This window comes from Acanthochromis polyacanthus, chromosome 18 (assembly GCF_021347895.1).
Source record: "Acanthochromis polyacanthus isolate Apoly-LR-REF ecotype Palm Island chromosome 18, KAUST_Apoly_ChrSc, whole genome shotgun sequence".
Classification (NCBI taxonomy): Eukaryota; Metazoa; Chordata; class Actinopteri; family Pomacentridae; genus Acanthochromis; species Acanthochromis polyacanthus.
The window spans coordinates 23,770,759-23,789,981 of record NC_067130.1 but is presented as its reverse complement, the minus strand read 5'-3'; the positions used below and the strand labels follow the sequence as shown (position 1 = coordinate 23,789,981).

The following is a 19,223-nucleotide window of genomic DNA, read 5'->3' as shown; positions in this document are numbered from 1 at the left end:
TAAAAGAATATATGATAAAAATTGCCCAATAAAAATATGATAAAAGAGGGAATTGTAAGGATAACCAGTGGATGACTATGGCATACACCATTTCACCAAATATAGACCTGTCTCACTTTTATCCCAATTTTCAAAAATTTTAGAGAAGGTTTTCAATTCTACATTAGACAGCTTCATTGAACAGAATGTATTATTCTCTGGATAATCAGTATGGTTTTAGGAACAACCACTCAACATCACGTGCTCTTTTTGAGATAATTGAAGAAATAACTAACTCAGTAGATAACAAGAAACATGCAACAGGATTATTTATTGATCTGAGTAAAGCATTCAACACAATATATCATGACATACTAATTAATAAATTAGAATGGTATGGGATTAGAGGTGTAGCACTACAGTGGATGAACAGTTATTTAAAAAACAGAAAACAACGTGTGAAAATGGGCAATTATCAGTCAAGATGTTTGGACATTGTGTGTGATCTTCCTTAAGGTTCTGTACTGGGCCCAAAACTATTCAATATCTCTATTAATGGCATTTGTAAAACTTCTCAGATTCATCTTATTTGCAGATGATACAAATATAATTGCATCAGGAGACACTTTAAAGCTTTTGTTACAATCTGTCATTTCAAAATAAATAAAAATCAACAAGTGGTTCCAGAAAAATAAGTTATTATTAAGCATAAATAATAACAAAATTATAATATTTGATAATGGTAAAACTAATGTTCAAGAAACTGTCCAGATAGAGGTAGATATAGAGAGGGTTCATGAAATTAAATTCCTTGGAGTTATTATTGATGGCAGAATTACTTGGAAACCTCATGTTAAGTACATCTCTACAAAAATATGTTGAAGCATTTCACTGATTCAAAAGCGAAGCACATTTTAAATACCAAGGCCTTACATATCCGGTCTTATTCTCTGATCTTACCTTATTTTAATTATTGTACCATGGTATGGGGCATTACATACAGAAGCACATTACAACCAATAGTCATACTTCAAAAATTAGCTGTCCGATTAATAAACAAGGTAAATTTTCTGGAACACACAAATTTATTATTTTTAAAATAAAAATTATGAAAGCTTATGACATTGTGGAATTTCAAACTGCACAATTTTTTTTCAAAGCGAGGAAAAAATTACCATGCAAATTGCAGAGTAAATTTCAGGAACGTGTTGCATTAAGAGAAGAATCATATTTTAAGATGCCAAAATATAGAACAGCAATGAAAAGTTTTAGCCCTATAATAAATGGGATACAACTCTGGAATAATCTTGAGATGGAACTGAAGCAATGTTCAAGCATCATCCAGTTTAAATATTAATACAAACAAAAAATCTTTGGAAGGTACAGTGTAGATGAACTTAATGATCACTAGGGGTGCACAGAAGTATTGATTTGCAATTGATTAATGTATAATGTTTAAGTTATTTGTCTTTTTGCCAAAGCAAAATTGTTGGTGGTGAATTTGTTTTTCATTGGATATTTCATGGAATTGATTGTAATGGGTAAATGAATTTAGGGGTGGGATTAAATAAGTTTTAACTTCTTCCCATTCCCTTTCGAACATGTTGAAGCTTTGGTTTTCCTCTCATTCTCCTTATATGAGAAGCATGATGGACGCTTTGGTTGTTTTTGTGAATCAATCATTGAATGCTATTAATTACATGTTTGGAATAAACAGGCGTGAACTAACCGTGACGTCACCCGTTGGTTTCAACGCCGAGAAAATGAAGCCCGGATTTTGCTACTTCCTGGTCGCCATTTTGGATTTTTTTGGAGCCAGTGACGTAAAAAGCGTCATCAAACAGGCTGGACCGTAGAGCAACTAGGGGCAGGACCAGTCTATGGGCGGGCCAGACTGAGAGCTGAAGACTTTCTTATCCTGCCCACATTTTACCACAGAGGCTTCTGTTGCTGTCTATCAAGTATAGCCACGCCCTCTGGCTCCGCCAACTTTAATGATTTATTTAAAATTCAGTAACTAATGGGAAAAAAATCCTGAGCTGTAGAAAATCGGTCTATCAAATTTTATTTTTTTCTGGTGATGGAATGCTATGGAGCAAAAGCTTTTTGGAGCCAACCCTAGCGGACGGCATGATATTGCAAGTTTTTGACACTTCCGGGTGGGCTTCATTTTTGGAGCCAGATGCTACGTCCATCTTTATATACAGTCTATGGGAATAAATAAATGAACTGAACTGAACGGTTGCAAAATAAAAGATCGTACTATTTAAAGTACAGCTTCAAAATGAAAGCCTGGAGGAAACGGTTATTTTAACACTAGCAAAACAAAGGCTTGCCAAAATTGATGAATTGATCAACAGACCTTTATAAGGGTAATTTATACGTGATTCGGTATAAATACATAACGTGCACATGCATAACACATGCCTGTGCTCAGTGCAAGGTCATTTTCTATTTAAGATTTCATTGGTCGAAAATTATACGTCAACTGAGCAGCCTTGGAGTACTGTGCTCTCTGAGTGCTTTTCTTATGTTGTGTCAACTGCTGCACAATAAAATGTGAATTGAAAACATTATAGTTTCTGCAATTAATGTTCAAATATTTGTCAGGAATACAGTGACAATGAGAGGAAATGTGAAGTCGTTTTTGATGTGCACCCCTAAATTTTCTGCTTGGCCTCCTAAAATTATAAGTTAGGGGCCACTGTGCTCCTAGGAAAAAAAGTTAGTCTGGAGCCCTGGCACAGGTTCCCCCTCCCCTACAGATCCCTCAGTCTGTATTGACCTAGGCCCCTGGCCTCTCTCAGCCAGTCTCATGAATTAAGTTTACAGAATGGGTTAGGTCGGTGAGTAATCGTTTAAAGGTGCAGTATATGAGACATTGAATATTCATATACGGTGCTGTGAAGTAGTATTTCGCCCCGTACTGATGTCTTCTATTTTTGCATATTTTTTTACACTTAAATGTTCAAGCTCATCAAACTAATTTTTTGATTTATTTAATATTAGGCAGAGATAACCCACAAAACATAAACTACAGTTTTAAATGATGCAGCACTACAATTTCCTGTTAAGATTGAAAGTGTGACACTGCAAGGCTTCAGTCGCCCTGTCTCTCAGGGTAGTACTTGCTCCTTGCTGGTTGGAGCTGAGTGTGTGTCATGCAGCAATGGTTAAGTATTTAGTTCCCTCTCCATGTGTCTGTGGAACAGTACATTGCGAAGTAAAACTTTAAAAACTGCATTAACACAGTCAGCAGAAGTCTGTGAGGTTGTACTTCGCAGTCTGTCTGTGTGTCGGTCTTAACCAGAAACCCACAGTACTGGTGTGTATTAAATCTATTTTCTATTGTAAACTGACACACAACTGTCTCATCAGGCATTTCAGGAGAAAAGGTGGAGATTGATCCTGTCACCAATCAGAAGGCAAGCACTAAGTTCTGGATTCGGCAGAAACCCATCTCTATTGACTCAGACCATCTCTGTGCCTGCGACCTTGTAGAGGAGAGAAGCCCCAGTAAGTGGACCTTACACAGTAGCTTCCTTTTCACATATGTATTTTATATTCACAGTGGAAAGAATCTCCTTGATGCTTTACATATTTATTTTCTCTAAATGGTATCATAGTTTCCAAATGAACATTAGGCTTTATTCAGAAATTCTTGAAACTCGTTGTTATGATCATAAACTCATTGAGAAAATTGTTACTGAGATACCTGATCTGTGTCCCACCACGTCCACCTAAGTGACGCTGTCCCGGTGGCCAACTCTGAGTTATGGTAGAATTGATACTGAGATGCACATGGAGGCCGGTGCGGTGTAGCTGTCCTGTGGCACCGCGACTTTCACCCTGATTGTCCTCTATGGGCCTGCTGTTACCCATTATTTGCAAAATTTGTTTACAATGTGTACAGTTGGGAGCATTTTGATGGGAGGTCAGTTTGGCTCAAATAATATTTAACTTGCTTTGTTTAATGTGAATCAAGTTGAGATCCCTTTATTTCATTTTGTTCACCAAACAGACATTGCAGTGAGCAGTGGCTCAAGCTGGAATGTACACACGTGGACAAAATTGTTGGTACCCCTCAGTTAAAGAAGGAAAAACCCACAATTCTCACTGAAATCACTTGAAACTCACAAAAGTAACAATAAATAAAAATTTATTGAAAATTAAATAATCAAAAACAGCCATTACTTTTGAATTGTTGATTAACATAATTATTTAAAAAAACAAACTAATGAAACAGGCCTGGACATAAATGATGGTACCTCTATAAAAGATTGAAAACTATTTGACCAGAGTGACATGATTAACTCAGGTGTGTCATTTAATTGACATCACAGGTGTTTCCAAACTCATAATCAGTCAGTCTGCCTATTTAAAGGGAGACAAGTAGTCACCCTGCTGTTTGGTGAAAAGGTGTGTACCACACTGAACATGGACAACAGAAAGCGAAGGAGAGAATTGTCCCAGGACATCCGAAAAAAAATTATAGACAAACATCTTAAAGGTAAAGGCTATAAGACCATCTCTAAACAGCTTGAAGTTCCTGTGACAACAGTGGCTCATATTATTCAGAAGTTCAAGACCCACGGGACAGTAGCCAACCTCCCTGGACGTGGCCGCAAGAGGAAAATTGATGACAAATTGAAGAGACGGATCGTTGGAATTGTATCCAAAGAGCCCAGAGCAACCTCCAAAGAAATTAAAGGTGAACTCCAAGGCCAAGGTACATCAGTGTCAGATCGCACCATTCGTCGTTGTTTGAGCCAAAGTGGACTTCATGGGAGACGACCAAGGAGGACACCACTGCTGAAAAAAAACTCATAAAAAAGCAAGACTGGAATTTGCAAAAATGCATGTTGACAAGCCACAAAGCTTCTGGGAGAATGTCCTTTGGACAGATGAGACCAAACTGGAGCTTTTTGGTAAGGCACATCAACTCTATGTTCATAGACTCAAAAACCAAGCATACGAAGAAAAGAACACTGTCCCTACGGTGAAACATGGAGGAGGCTCAGTAATGTTTTGGGGCTGCTTTGCTGCATCTGGCACAGGGTGTCTTGAAAGTGTGCAAGGTACGATGAAATCTGAAGACTATCAAGGCATTCTGGAGAGAAATGTGCTGCCTAGTGTCAGAAAGCTTGGTCTCAGTCGCAGGTCATGGGTCTTCCAACAGGACAACGATCCAAAACACACAGCCAAAAACACCCAAGAATGGCTGAGAGAAAAGCGTTGGACTATTCTAAAGTGGCCTTCTATGAGCCCAGATCTGAATCCCATTGAACATATGTGGAAGGAGCTGAAACATGCCATTTGGAGAAGACACCCATCAAACCTGAGACAACTGGAGCTGTTTGCTCATGAGGAGTGGGCCAAAATACCTGTTGACAGCTGCAGAACGCTCATTGACAAATACAGAAATCGTTTAATTGCAGTGATTGCCTCAAAAGGTTGTGCAACAAAATATTAAGTTATGGGTACCATCATTTTTGTCCAGCCCTATTTCATTAGTTTGTTTTTTTTAAATAATTATGTTAATCAACAATTCAAAAGTGATGGCTGATTTTGATTATTTAATTTTCAATAAATTTTTATTTATTGTTACTTTTGTGAGTTTCAAGTGATTTCAGTGAGAATTGTGGGTTTTTCCTTCTTTAACTGAGGGGTACCAACAATTTTGTCCACGTGTGTACTATATTGAAGATCATGATGTGCAGAGTTTTCAGCTGTTATGTGTCATTTTTTAGTTTATAGTACTAGAAAAAAAGACATTGCACTACTGAAGTTGTTTGAATTATGAAAACATTCAGGCCAGTTGTTGAAGGTGTTGGAGAGTGGAGCTTCTTCTTTCATAAATTATATTTGAGCTGCATGCAAAGACACAAACTCGAATACAGTAATATAGTGAGAATATTTATTTTGCATTTTTTGTGATGTGAAAGTATTTACTGAAGATGTGTAAATGGAGAGAGAAGGAGTGATAGATGTGTATAATTTCTGTTATATGTCCATTTTGTGTTTCATTGAACATGTTTTTGCTCATTTGCTTGCAGGTCATGCAATATTTAAGCTCACTTATCTCAGCAACCATGACTACAAGCCCCTCTACTTTGAGTCTGATGCTGCTACTGTCAATGAAATAGTGCTAAAGGTGAGTTTGGACTAAATGTCTGTGCTGTGCCCTATTCTCTTTTCCAAGGGCAAAGGTTTCCCAATTTAGACTGTACTCTGTGCTTTAAAACTCTTCCAGTTTATAGCTCTGCCTTCTATGAACTATTGTCACAATTCAAAATATGAGGAACACTCATCCAAAGAACTTTACTCTCAATATTGCCCTGTTGATCCACAACAATATACCTTCCCAGTGTAAAGAAGATCAAAAGAATGGTTCTCAAGAAAGCCAAAAAAAACTGAGACTTAAACATTTTCATCAGTTCGAAATGACAATGCAAAGCGGTGACAGAGATTATTAGTAAATAGATGGTCAGATCAGTCTGTATAGTTATGGAAAAGTAAAATTTACTGATGTCTAGTAATAATACAGTTTGAGCATGCTGAGTTTTCAGTCAAGTTTTATCGTACTGTCGTACTCTTCAACAAGTGAAAGCCATTGTATAATGTATTCAATCTGGAAGACCTTTGTTGAGTCAATAAATAATGTCTCAGAGACATTGCCAGGATTATCTTGGCTTGAATTTAGAGAATTCATTGTGGAGGAAATTTAAAGACACTAGTTTTCACTGGTTAGGGAAGTTGTAATGAAAATATAAGATTAGTTACATTGTAGGAGATGTAGCATCCAGTTTTTCAGACCCATGTTAGGTACTGCTTCATTTACAACTGCCATATTTTAAAAGTACATCTTTTGGGAAGTAATAGTTCCCAGTGAAATTCATACAGTCACCTCCAAAAGTATTGGAACAGCAAGTGAAATTCCTTTGTTTTTGTTGTATACTGAAGACATTTAGTTTTCAGATAAAAAGATGAATATGACACAAAAGTTCAGAATTCCAGCTTTTATTTCGTGGTATTTACATCTAGAAGTGTTAAACAACCCAGGAAAGATTATCTTTTCTTTGAACCCACACTTTTCAAGTGAGCTTAAAAGTATTGGAACAGACATTATTAAATTAACTTAAAGTGAATAACATTTAATATTTGGTGGCATAACCCTTACTTCCAATAACTGCATAGAGCCTGCGACCCATTGACTTCACCAGGCTGTTGCATTCTTCATTAGAAATGCTGTTTCAGGCCTTTACTGCAGCCTCTTTCAGTTCTTGTTTGTTTCTGGGGGTTTCTCCCTTCAGTCTCCTCTTCAGGAGGTAAAATGCATGGTCTATTGGGTTAAGGTCTGGTGATTGACTTGGCCAGTCAAACACCTTCCATTCCCCCCCCCCCCCCCCCCCCCCCCCCCCCCCCCCCCCCCCCCCCCCGATGAAGTCTTTGTTGTGTTGGCAGTGGGCTTTGGGTCATTGTCTTTTTGCATGATGAAGCTTCTCCCGATTAGTTTGGATGCATTTTTCTATAAATTGCCAGACAAAATGGTTTGTAGACCTCAGGAATTCATTCTGCTGCTACCATCATGAATTACATCATCAATAAAGATTAGTGAACCCTTTCCAGAAGCAGCCATGCAAGCCCCAAGCCATGACACGACCTCCACCATGTTTCACAGATGAGCCTGTATGTTTTGGATCATAAGCAGATCCTTTCTTTCGCCATACTTTGGCCTTCCATCACTTTGGTAGAGGTTAATCTTGGTCTCATCAGTCCATAAAACTTTGTTCCAAAACTTTTGTGGCTGATCTCTGTACTTCTGTGCAAAATCCGATCTGGCCTTCCGATTCTGTTTGCTGATAAGTGCTTTGCATCTTGTGTATGGCCTGTATATTCCTTCTCTCGACATCTTCTTCGAACAGTGGATTGTGACACTTCACCCCTGCCCTGTGGAGGTTGGCAGTGATGTCAGTGACTGTTGTTTTTGGGTTTTTCTTCACAGCTCTCACAATGTTTCTGTCATCAACTGCTGTTGTTACCCTGGGCCGACCTGATCGATGTTTGTTGCTCAGTACACCAGTAGTTACTTTATTTTTCAGAACATTCCAATTGTTGTAGTGGCTATGCCCAGTGTTTGTGCAATAGCTCTGATCAATTTTCCCTCTTCTCTCAGCTTCAAAATGGTTTGCTTTTCTCCCATAGACAGCTCTCTGGTCTTCATGTTTGCTTAACAGAAAAGGCAGTTTTCACAGGTGAAAGCCAAAGCCAAAAACAAGAACTATTTAATGTCTCTGCAATCGACCTAAAAGACAACACCTGGGAAACTAATAACACCCATCAGTCACATGTTCCAATACTTTGCTCACTTGAAAAGTGAGTGGGTTCAAAGAAAGGTAATCTTTCCTGGGTGTTTAACACATTTTGATGTATAAACCACGAAATAAAAGCAGGAATTCTGAACTTTGTGTCATATTCATCTTTTTATCTGAAACCCAAATGTCTTCAGTACACAACAAAAACAAAGGAATTTAACTTGCTGTTCCAATACTTTGGAGGTGACTGTATATGGTTAGACAGAACAGTGGTACAGTGATTAGCAGTTCTAGATTTGAACTTTAAGTTGTGATATTTTTACATTGTGATTTAAAAATTAATAATTTCATTTAACATATGTATAGTCATATGTAAAGGTGGGCTGCATATGTGCATAGTGGTAGCACTTTGGCTGTGCTGTGAGAAGATCCCTGGTTCACGTCCCGACTCTCCTGGGATCTTTCTGCATGGAGTTTGCATGTTCTGTCTGTGCATGCGTGGGTTTTCTCTGGGTACTCTGGCTTCCTCCCACAGTCCAAAAATATGCTGAGGTTAACTGATGATTCTAAATTGCCCGTAGGTGTGAATGCGAGTATGATTATTTATCTGTATATGTAGCCCTGCGACAGACTGGCGACCTGTCCAGGATGTCCCCTGCCTTCACCCGAGTCAGCTGGGATAGGCTCCAATACCCCTCGCGACCCTAATGAGGGCCAAACTACCATTTCAAAGTCTTGCTGACTAAATCTTAGAGATTGGTCATGGAGACTGAAGAACCATATACAAGTAAAGTAATAAAGTCACTGTTGGTGAATAATGTAATTGGTGATTAGAACAGTATTGTATTGTCTCTTACAGAATACTTAGGTCCAACCAAACTTTTGCATGAGCAAGAGGCGTTCCATTAGTTATGATATAAAGTGTACCATCTCTTAGACTCTTAGTTATGCTTTTAAAACTCGACTTTACAGATGCTCTAATGACTAATTATATAAGCAATTGATTGCTTCACTATCTTAAACTGTACCAAAATTGATACCTCAAATATGAGCAAAATCCCCACATCTAAGTTAAATTATAAATCATCATCAGAAGAGGATGAAGGGAAGGAAAGAAATCCAAATACGTCAGTGCACAACTCCATCAGTGCATCAGCAAATCTAGATAGAGAAGAGCAACAACATGGATTTGACTGAGTTTCAGAGTTATAAACAAGGACTTGCACTCTGTTACAGTCTTGAGGAAGTTTTATGGATACTTAAGAACAACTAAGGGCAAGCTTTACAACAGATGGAATAGAATACTGAGCTAAAGAATTATAAATGAACAAAGCATTAAATTGTCATGTATTAGTGTTAACTAAAAAATAGTGCTTTTAAATTACCTTCAGCAGTGGATTTTATAGCTGCGCCAATGGGTTTTAACAGCACTGAGTAACAGCACTCCCTCTCATGTGATTGCATATTGCTCAATCATTCATTATTAGTTAATACACCATGTGCAGGTGGTACGCAGAAAGAGTTGCTGTTATTTTTAAAAAGAACATCTTTTAAAAGGTCCCTGTATCTGCTTAGAACTGCACAGTGTGATAGCATACCTACCAACTACTCCGGTTTTGCCGTAATGATTACGGTTTTCATGATCCCACTCCGGGTTACGGTTTTATTAATCAAAATACGGATTTTCACATAGCAGTCAATCAAAAAACAACCAAAAACATGAAACACATTCATGAGATCGCTAAGAACCGTATCTAAATTTAGAACAGAAACAATCGGCACTGCATGCTGCTAATATAGACGGCTTGCAGTGTTTACTAACACAAGTGTCAACATCGGTATGCGCGTGCAGACCCGGTGCAGGAGCTCCTGAAAATTCCACTTTAATATTCTTGGTGAGCCAGTGTCTGACGACTGGGGTGTCTCGGAGTTCCCTGAACAAGAACAGAAAGATAGCGTTTAGGAAATTGCACGTCTCGGCTTTGGCCGCATCAATGGGCTCGCTTTGAGAAGGCGGTGGCGGCTTTTGTTTGGGGCTGCCGCCTCTGACAGCCGCCTCCTGCTGCCTGCCAGACACGGATGCAGCAGATGGTGTGCTGTCCTGTTGCTGCTGGCCTGGTTCGGCATGTTGGGTATTAAAGTAATCCTTCAATGCGTTATCAGGCACTACTTTGACATACTGCACTGTCCTGCCTACGGGCTCAGGGCTTCTCCGGTATATCAGCAGGAACTGTAATATCAACGTAACAACTGCTCTGGAGAACGCGGAAATCAGTATTAAGTAAATCATTTCGAGCAGCTGCCCTGGCGCCTTCTCTGGCTCAAAGTGTCTTCATAACCAAACGTTTAGCCGCGGTAACAAAGCAAGTTCCTCCTGGTCGCTCTCAAAGCTGCCATATCATCTGCTTTACTTCGATTCTGACAGCCGACAGCACAACAAGAAGTTCATAGTAACTGGTCTAGTTGTGAAAAATGTGTTGACTCTACTGTTGATGGGTGCAGACTCTTTGTGAATGTTAGGCTTTGAAATGACAAGACTTATTTTACATACAGTGAGGTATTTTTGATAAGTCAGTAATGTTGTTATTAGGTATAAGGATTCAAGTTATAACTTCCAAAAATATCTTTTCATGAACAGAAGTAGGTAATATTCCTAATGACTTTATGGTAAATGAAACATCAAAAAATTGCTTATTAGAATGAGAAATATCACAATATTGAAAAATGTGATCTGGATGCCTGTGATATTTTGAGTTTAGTACCTGTCAAATTAAAGGAACGTTCTGAAAGGCTATATATTATTAAGTTTGTCCTTGATCTTTTCTATCAGCATTTATGAATTGACAGTTTAAGTAACATGGAAACATGATTCTTAGCCACATTCTAAGTTGATTTAACCCTGGCTGGCTACTACGCTTTTCAGGTTTCAAAAGTTGGCAGGTATGTGATAGTGTTGTTTACCATTTAATTATGTTTTGGGTTTTTTTGTTTCTTTGTTATTGTGTCTTCCTATGGATATCTGATAGAGCTGAATGCAACCGATGAATGCATTTCATTTACTAAACAGGCATTCCCCTCTGTTTATTTTTAGGTCAACTACATCCTGGAGTCCCGGGCCAGCACCTCTCGTGCTGATTACTTTGCCCAGAAGCAACGGAAACTGAGCCGACGAACCAGCTTTAGTTTCCAGAAGGAGAAGAAGACTGGCCAATAGACAGACTAAAACAGCTCCACCAGTTGTCTGTTGCTTTATGCTTGCACAGGGACACATGTACAAGGCCTAACAATCTTATACCCAAACTAGAACTCACACTCCTACAAATGGAGAATGACAGAAATGCCAGAGAATATCAGAGAAAGAGAGTTACAGGCAGAAAATGGACAAGGAAGACATGTCTCTGTTTCAGCTGGCACCTTCACAAGAGAAAATATTTCTCAAGCAAAAGCTTTAAGAAGTTGATGATGTAGACCCAACGAAAAAAGCTGCATACTAAGACTTTGCCTCTGTCCTCCCTATGTAATACATTTAACATGATCTGAAAACACAGATCTTGTTACACGTCTTTTTAACCATTTTCATATTTAGACTGGGGATATTCATTTTCTATTCAGCAAAATAAAATTGTTTTAGTCTAAAAATACATTGGCCTCGAAATATATACACAGGCATTAATCTATTAGGTAGATGCATGCCCTAAACAAGTGCAGTCTAGAATAACCGTATCAGACAAGGTGGGATTGAAGATGAGAATCGATACAGGATGTCCTTCTGCTAAAGCTATGTAATTTGACAACTTCAACAATCTAAAGCAACTGTTAGAAAGCAGTGTCATTGCAGGAATGAATCAAGTTGTTTAAGTCAGCAGAGAGTTTAAGCTTCATGTACCTAGTCACCTGTGTATTAATTATTATTATAAGGTATTATATTATTATTTTTATTTTAAGTAGTTTTCCAGAATTGTGAGACTGTTTTAGGATTTTAGGCAAAAATATGCTTCATTTGAAAGCACTGAAGAGCAGAAGTGTAGAGAAATTATAAAAATGTGTTTTCGTGGATAAATCATTACCCAGTGCACAGTAGAGTTTTCAGTGTAAGTTGTCTTTATTCTTTATTTCTGCTCAGAGCTGACATTGACTGCAGAAAACATGGCTGTAAAGTGAAACGAGGCTTTGAGTCTGGTATGACATCTTGGTGTTATTGTGAAGATAGAAAAACCACGCAAGGCCATGGCATGGGAGCTGAGGTCTGTTCTACTCTTGTAGAAGACCCTTGTGCAATATGTGGAAACACCAGCCATTCAGAACCTCAAACAAAAGTCTTATAAAGCCGTAATGGCAGGGGTGTCCAAACTTTTTTCAAAGAGGGCCAGATTTGATGAGGTCAACATCTGTGAGAGCCAACTCTTCTGCCCGACCTTCTTTGAACCATTAAAATCAAAGGCAACTTGGCTATTTATGGAAAATTCATTGTGAATGACACATTTTTCATTTTGTACATGTTCAAAATGAAATGTTTCCATAAACTTGAAGAGGAGGGATCTGAGAGTACAGTGGACAGATTAGCACTTCTCTCTGTGTAAAGAGACATCCCGCCATTAAGAGTGTAAGGTCAGCGTAAGCCAAAGCATGTTGGTGAAGAGAGGTTTTTTCCTGAAAAGTTTCTGACTTCTTATTAATAAATGCAGTTTATGTAAATCTCAACAGGTCTTACCAAAATCACTCTGTTTTTAATATCCAAAGGCCAAATAAAATGAAATGAACAGAGGAAAAACAAATCAGGATTCAGCTTCATTTTTAACGTTAAATGTTATTGGTAATTAATATTGACTAAGACATATGAACAGGAAAAAAACACCAACATTCAAATCATAATGAAGTGCAAATTCCATGTGTTCACATATTTCTATAACTGGTTTTGACCAACACAAAACAAATTAAAGCTGCAAGCAGCGATGGACGGGTCCTCGCATCCACGCTGGTCAGCGAATCCACGCAAGTCCACCACATTTGAGGTGAATATGATCAACGGGGTAAGAATAGGGCATGAAAGTGTCAACAATGTCTATTCCTGAAACCACAAGGTGGCGCTATGACTGTGAATGAATATTCCTATGTGGATGACATCAGGACAGGACTGTCATAACATGTAAAGTTCAGGCAGATTGGAGCATGTTCAGGAGAATTACATAGCATTTCCTGTTTCATGGCGAAGGATCAAATTTCTACAGGCCGCCACGACCACACCCTTTGACTATGGAGGAAGATTTTAAGAACTTTTTCTCAGGAAGGCCTCCTGTATGTACTGGCCAAATTTCAGATCTCTACGACGTACCCCATAGGAGGAGTTCATCACATATTTTTTGCAGTTAACGCATGGTGACACACTTCCTGTTGGGTTTAGAGCATGGCTGTGATTGACTTTTTGTGTTTCCTGATGTGCTGCATAAGCCTCCCAAATGTTGTAGGTCTAGACCAAATGTCCTCTGAGTTGGCCTAATACCACTATTTAAAATTTTGTAGGGGCGCTATGGAGCCATTTTGCCACACACCTCCACAATTCCTTTAAAATATGAAATTTTTCGCCAGTTCTGATATGTGTGCAAACTTTCATGACTTTTTGAGAATGTTTAGGCCCTCAAAAATGCAGTTTTTCTGAGAGACGAAGAAGAAGAAGAAAAAAAAACGTAGGGTTTCAGTAGGGTCCGAGGCACCGCTGGTGCCTTGGACAGTTGGTGCCCTTGCACCGCCTGTCCTCGGCACCTCGGTGCTCGGACCCTAATAAACCGTAGGGTTTCAGTAGGGTCCTTCGGCACCGTTGGTGCCTTGGACAGTTGGTGCCCTTGCACCGCCTGTCCTCAGCACCTCGGTGCTCGGACCCTAATAAAGAAAAAAAAAACCCTAAGGTTACAATAGGGTTCTAGGCACCGCTGGTGCTTTGGACAGTCGTTGCCCTTGCACCGCCTGTCCGCTGGTGCATTGGACAGTCGGTGCCCTTTCACCGCCTGTCCTCGGCACTTCGGTGCTCAGACCCTAACAATAAACCGTAGGGATTCAATAGGGTCCTTCGGCACCGTTGGTGCCTTGGACAGTTGGTGCCCTTGCACGGCCTGTCCTCGGCACCTCGGTGCTCGGACCCTAATAATAATAATAAGAAGAAGAAACGAAGCAAAAACAATAGGGACTCGCCAGCTTCGCTGGCTCGGTTCCGAATTAAAGCTGCAAGCAGTGTTGGAAAAAAATTTGGATTATTAATGAGCAATGAACACAAAGAGACCCAAAGAGGAAGAATCCGCTCAGATGGGGTGATTCGCTGGTCGTGGAATCCACGAATGTCCACCAGGTGGCGCTGCAACCAGGAGTGTATTTTGACCAATGGATGTCATCAGGCCTGGTCTGTGATAACACATGTAAAATTTCAGAAAGATTGGAGCACTTATAAAGCTTTTTCTCTTCAACAACCAGGTGGCGCTACGACCGAGAGTGTATATTGGCATATGGATGTGATCAGTTGGATTAGGTTCATTTTGTCATTGTGTACTATACAATAGTTTTACTTATTTAAACCGACAATTCGAAAAGAGTTGTTTTTACCTTGCTGACATCTTTCGACAGCTTCTGCTGTTTTCCTCAGGGCGTCATCTGACGTTTGGTGACGTGTCCTTTTTATCACATGGTCGGTTTGACAGTTTAGTTAAATATGCTGTCCATGCAATGCCCTCAAACCATAACACCTGAAACATCATATGCCCTTATATAGATCACATTTAAAATCATTCTGAAGGAAAAAAATTGTGTATCCACTCTATAATCACGTGAATGCAGCCTTCATGATTTTTCTGCGCTTAAAATGTTGTTACTGAGCTGAAATGCACAGTATAGTCAAACATGCATTCCATACCAGTCCTTCAAACCAGAACACCTAAATTTGCCTTCATATTTATCACATTTGAAGTCATTCTGAAGAAGAAATATGTGTGTGTCAACATGAACTTCACGTTAATGCAGCCTTCATGATTTTTCTAAGCTTAAAATGCTGTTACTGAGCTGAAATGCACAGTTTGGTCAAACATGCTGTCCATACAAGTCCTTCAAATCAGAACAACATTTGCCTTATATAGATCACATTTCAAGTCATTCTGAAGACGGAATTTGTGTTTCAACATGAACTTCACGTTAATGCAGCCTTCATGATTTTTCGAAGCTTAAAATGCTGTTACTGAGCTGAAATGCACAGTTTGGTCAAACATGCTGTTCATGCAAGTCGCTCAAACCAGAACACCTGAAACACCATTTGCCTTCATATTTATCACATTTCAACTCATTCTGAAGAAGAACTTTATATCAACATGAAGTTCACGTGCGTGTAGTTTTTGTGATTTTTATATGCTTCAAAAGTTGTTATTGAGTTGAAGTGCACAATTTTTCTATACGTTGTCCATGCAATTCCCTCAAACCAGAACACCTTTAACATTGGTTGCCTTCATATTTATCACATTTCAAGTTATTCTGAAGAAGCAATTTGTGTGTAAACATTATGTTCAGGTTAATGAAGCCTTCATGATTTGTCTGCGCTTAAAATGCTGTTACTGAGCTGAAATGCACAGTTTAGTCAAATATGCTGTCCATGCAAGTCCTTCAAACCTGGAACACCTTAAACATCAATTGCATTAATATTTATCATATTCCAAGTCATTCTGAAGACGGAATTTGTGTGTCAACATGAACTTCACGTGCGTGTAGTTTTCGTGATTTTAATATGCTTCAAATGCTGTTATTGATGCACAATTTTTTTATACGTTGTCCATGCAATTCCTTTGAACCAGAAAACCTTAAACATCATTTGCCTTCATATAGATCATATTTCAAGTTATTCTGAAGAACCAATTTGTGTGTCAACATTATGTTCAGGTTAATCCAGCTTTCATGATTATTCTGCGCTTCAAATGCTAGTCCTGAGCTTCAATGGATAGTTTGGTCAAATATGCTGTCCATGCAATTCCTTTGAACCAGAACATCTTAAACATCATTTGCCGTCATATGTATCACATTTCAAGTTATTATGAAGAAAAAATTTATGTATCCACTCTATATTCACGTTAATGCAGCCTTCATGAGTTTCCTGCTCTTCAAATGCTGGTCCTGAGCTGAAATGCACAGTATAGTCAAACATGCTGTCCATGCCATTACCTCAAACCAGAACAACTTTAACATCGTTTCCCTTTATATAGATCACAATTCAAGTCATTCTGAAGAAACAATTTGTGTGTCAACGTAAACTTCACTTTAATGCAGACCTTCATGATTTTTCTGCTCTTCAAATGCCGGTCCTGAGCTTCAATGCACAGTTTGGTTAAATATGCTGTCCATGCAATTCCTTTGAATCAGAACACCTTTAACATCATTTGCCTTCATATTTATCACATTTCAACACATTCTGGAGAAGAACTTTGTGTGTGTCAACATGAACTTCACGTTAATGCAGCCTTCATGATTTTTCTGCTCTTCAAATGCTTGTCCTGAGCTGAAATTCACAGTATCGTCAAACATGCTGTCCATGCAAGTCCCTCAAACCAGAACACCTTAAACATCATTTGCCTTCATATTGATAACATTTCAAGTCATTCTGAAGAAGAAATATGTGTGACAACATGAACTTCACGTGCGTGTAGTTTTCGTCATTTTAATATGCTTCAAATGCTGTTATTGAACTGAAATGCACAATTTTTCTATACGTTGTCCATGCAAGTCCTTCAAACCGCAACACGTTGAACATCATTTGCATTAATATTCATCACATTCCAAGTCATTCTGAAGACGGAATTTGCGTGTCAACATGAACTTCACGTTAGTCCAGCCTTCATGATTATTCTGCGCTTCAAATGCTAGTCCTGAGCTTCAATGCACAGTTTGGTCAAACATGCTGTCCATGCAAGTCCTTCAAATCACAACAACATTTGCCTTTGTATAGATCACATTTTAAGTCATTCGAAAGAAGAAATATGTGTGTCAACATGAACTTCATGATAATGCAGCCATCATGATTTGTCTGCGCTTAAAATGCTGTTACTGAGCTGAAATGCACAGTTTAGTAAAATATGCTGTCCATGCAAGTCCTTCAACCCGGGAACACCTTAAACATCATTTGCCATCATATTTATCACATTTCAAGTTATTCTGAAGAAGCAATTTGTGTGTCAACATTATGTTCAGGTAAATCCAGCCTTCATGATTATTCTGCGCTTCGAATGCTAGTCCTGAGCTTCAATGGATAGTTTGGTCAAATATGCTGTCCATGCAATTCCTTTGAACCAGAACATCTTAAACATCATTTGCCGTCATATGGACCACATTTCAAGTTATTCTGAAGAAGAAATATGTGTGTGTCAACATGAACTTCACGTGCGTGTAGTTTTCGTGATTTTAATATGCTTCAAATGCTGTTATTGAACTGAAATGCACAATTTTTCTATACGTTGTCCATGCAAGTCCTTCAAACCGCAACACGTTTAACATCATTTGCCATCATATTTATCACATCTCAAGTCATTCTGAAGAAGCAATTTGTGTGTCAACATTATGTTCAGGTTAATGCAGCCTTCATGATTATTCTGCGCTTCAAATGCCGGTCCTGAGCTTCAATGCACAGTTTGGTCAAATATGCTGTCCATGCAAGTCCCTCAAGCCAATACACCTTAAACATCATTTGCCATCATATTTATTACATTTCAAGTCATTCTGAAGACGGAATTTGTGTGTCAACATTATGTTCAGGTTAATGCAGCCATCATGATTATTCTGCACTTACAATGCTGTTACTGAGCTGAAACGCACAGTTTGGTCAAATATGCTGTCCATGCAATTCCTTTAAACCAGAACACCTTAAACATCATTTGCCATCATATTTATCACATTTCAAGTCATTCTGAAGACGGAATTTGTGTGTCAACATGAACTTCACGTTAATGAAGCCTTCATGATTTTTCTGCGCTTACAATGCTGTAACTGAGCTGAAATGCACAGTTTAGTCAAATATGCTGTCCATGCAATTCCTTTAAACCAGAACACCTTAAACATCATTTGCCTTCATATCGATCACATTTCATGTCATTCTGAAGAAAAAAAATTATGTATCCACTCTATATTCACGTTAATGCAGCATTCATGAGATTCCTGCTCTTCAAATGGTGGTCCTGAGCTGAAATGCACAGTATAGTAGGGTGACCATACATCCTCTTTTCCCCGGACATGTCCTCTTTTGAGGGGCTGTCCGGCCTGTCCGGCCGGCGTTTATAAAGTCCTTCAAATGTCCGAGTTTTTGATCTTGCCTAGCTTGAGCGCGTCACAGACCAGTGTATTTATCATTCACGTTGAATGGTTCCTTTGGAAACACGCTCTGAAAGGCGGAGCTTGAGAATTGAAAATTTTCCGCGTGCGAGCTGGAAGTGTGTTTTCAGAGAAACAGAATATGGTCACCCTACAGTGTAGTCAAACATGCTGTCCATGCAAGTACCTCAAAGCAGAACACCTTAAACACCATTTGCCTTCATATTTATCACATTTCAAGTCATTCTGAAGAAGTAATTTGTGTGTCAACATTATGTGCAGGTTAATGCAGCCTTCATGATTATTCTGCGCTTCAAATGCCGGTCCTGAGCTTCAATGCACAGTTTGGTCAAATATGCTGTCCATGCAAGTCCCTCAAACCAGAACACCTTAAACATCATTTGCATTCATATTTATCACATTTCAACTCATTCTGAAGAAGAACTTTGTGTCAACATGAAATTCACGTGCATGTAGTTTTCGTGATTTTTTATATGCTTCAAATGTTGTTATTGAGCTGAAATGCACAATTTTTCTATACGTTGTCCATGCAATTCCTTTGAACCAGAACACCTTAAAATCATTTGCCATCATATTTATCACATT

General features: G+C 38.8%; 1 protein-coding gene across 1 annotated transcript in view; it reads left to right on the top strand.

Moving 5' to 3' along the window:
* Window positions 1-13,069, top strand: part of mapkap1 (MAPK associated protein 1) — a 69,364-nt gene extending 56,295 nt beyond the window's left edge. Inside the window, exons 10-12 of the mRNA XM_051938386.1 lie at window positions 3,358-3,495; window positions 6,036-6,133; window positions 11,386-13,069. Coding sequence (XP_051794346.1) covers window positions 3,358-3,495; window positions 6,036-6,133; window positions 11,386-11,508 — 359 coding nt within the window. The 3' untranslated portion in view covers window positions 11,509-13,069. The remainder of the gene's footprint in view (window positions 1-3,357; window positions 3,496-6,035; window positions 6,134-11,385) is intronic.
* The last annotated feature ends 6,154 nt before the right edge of the window (window positions 13,070-19,223 follow it).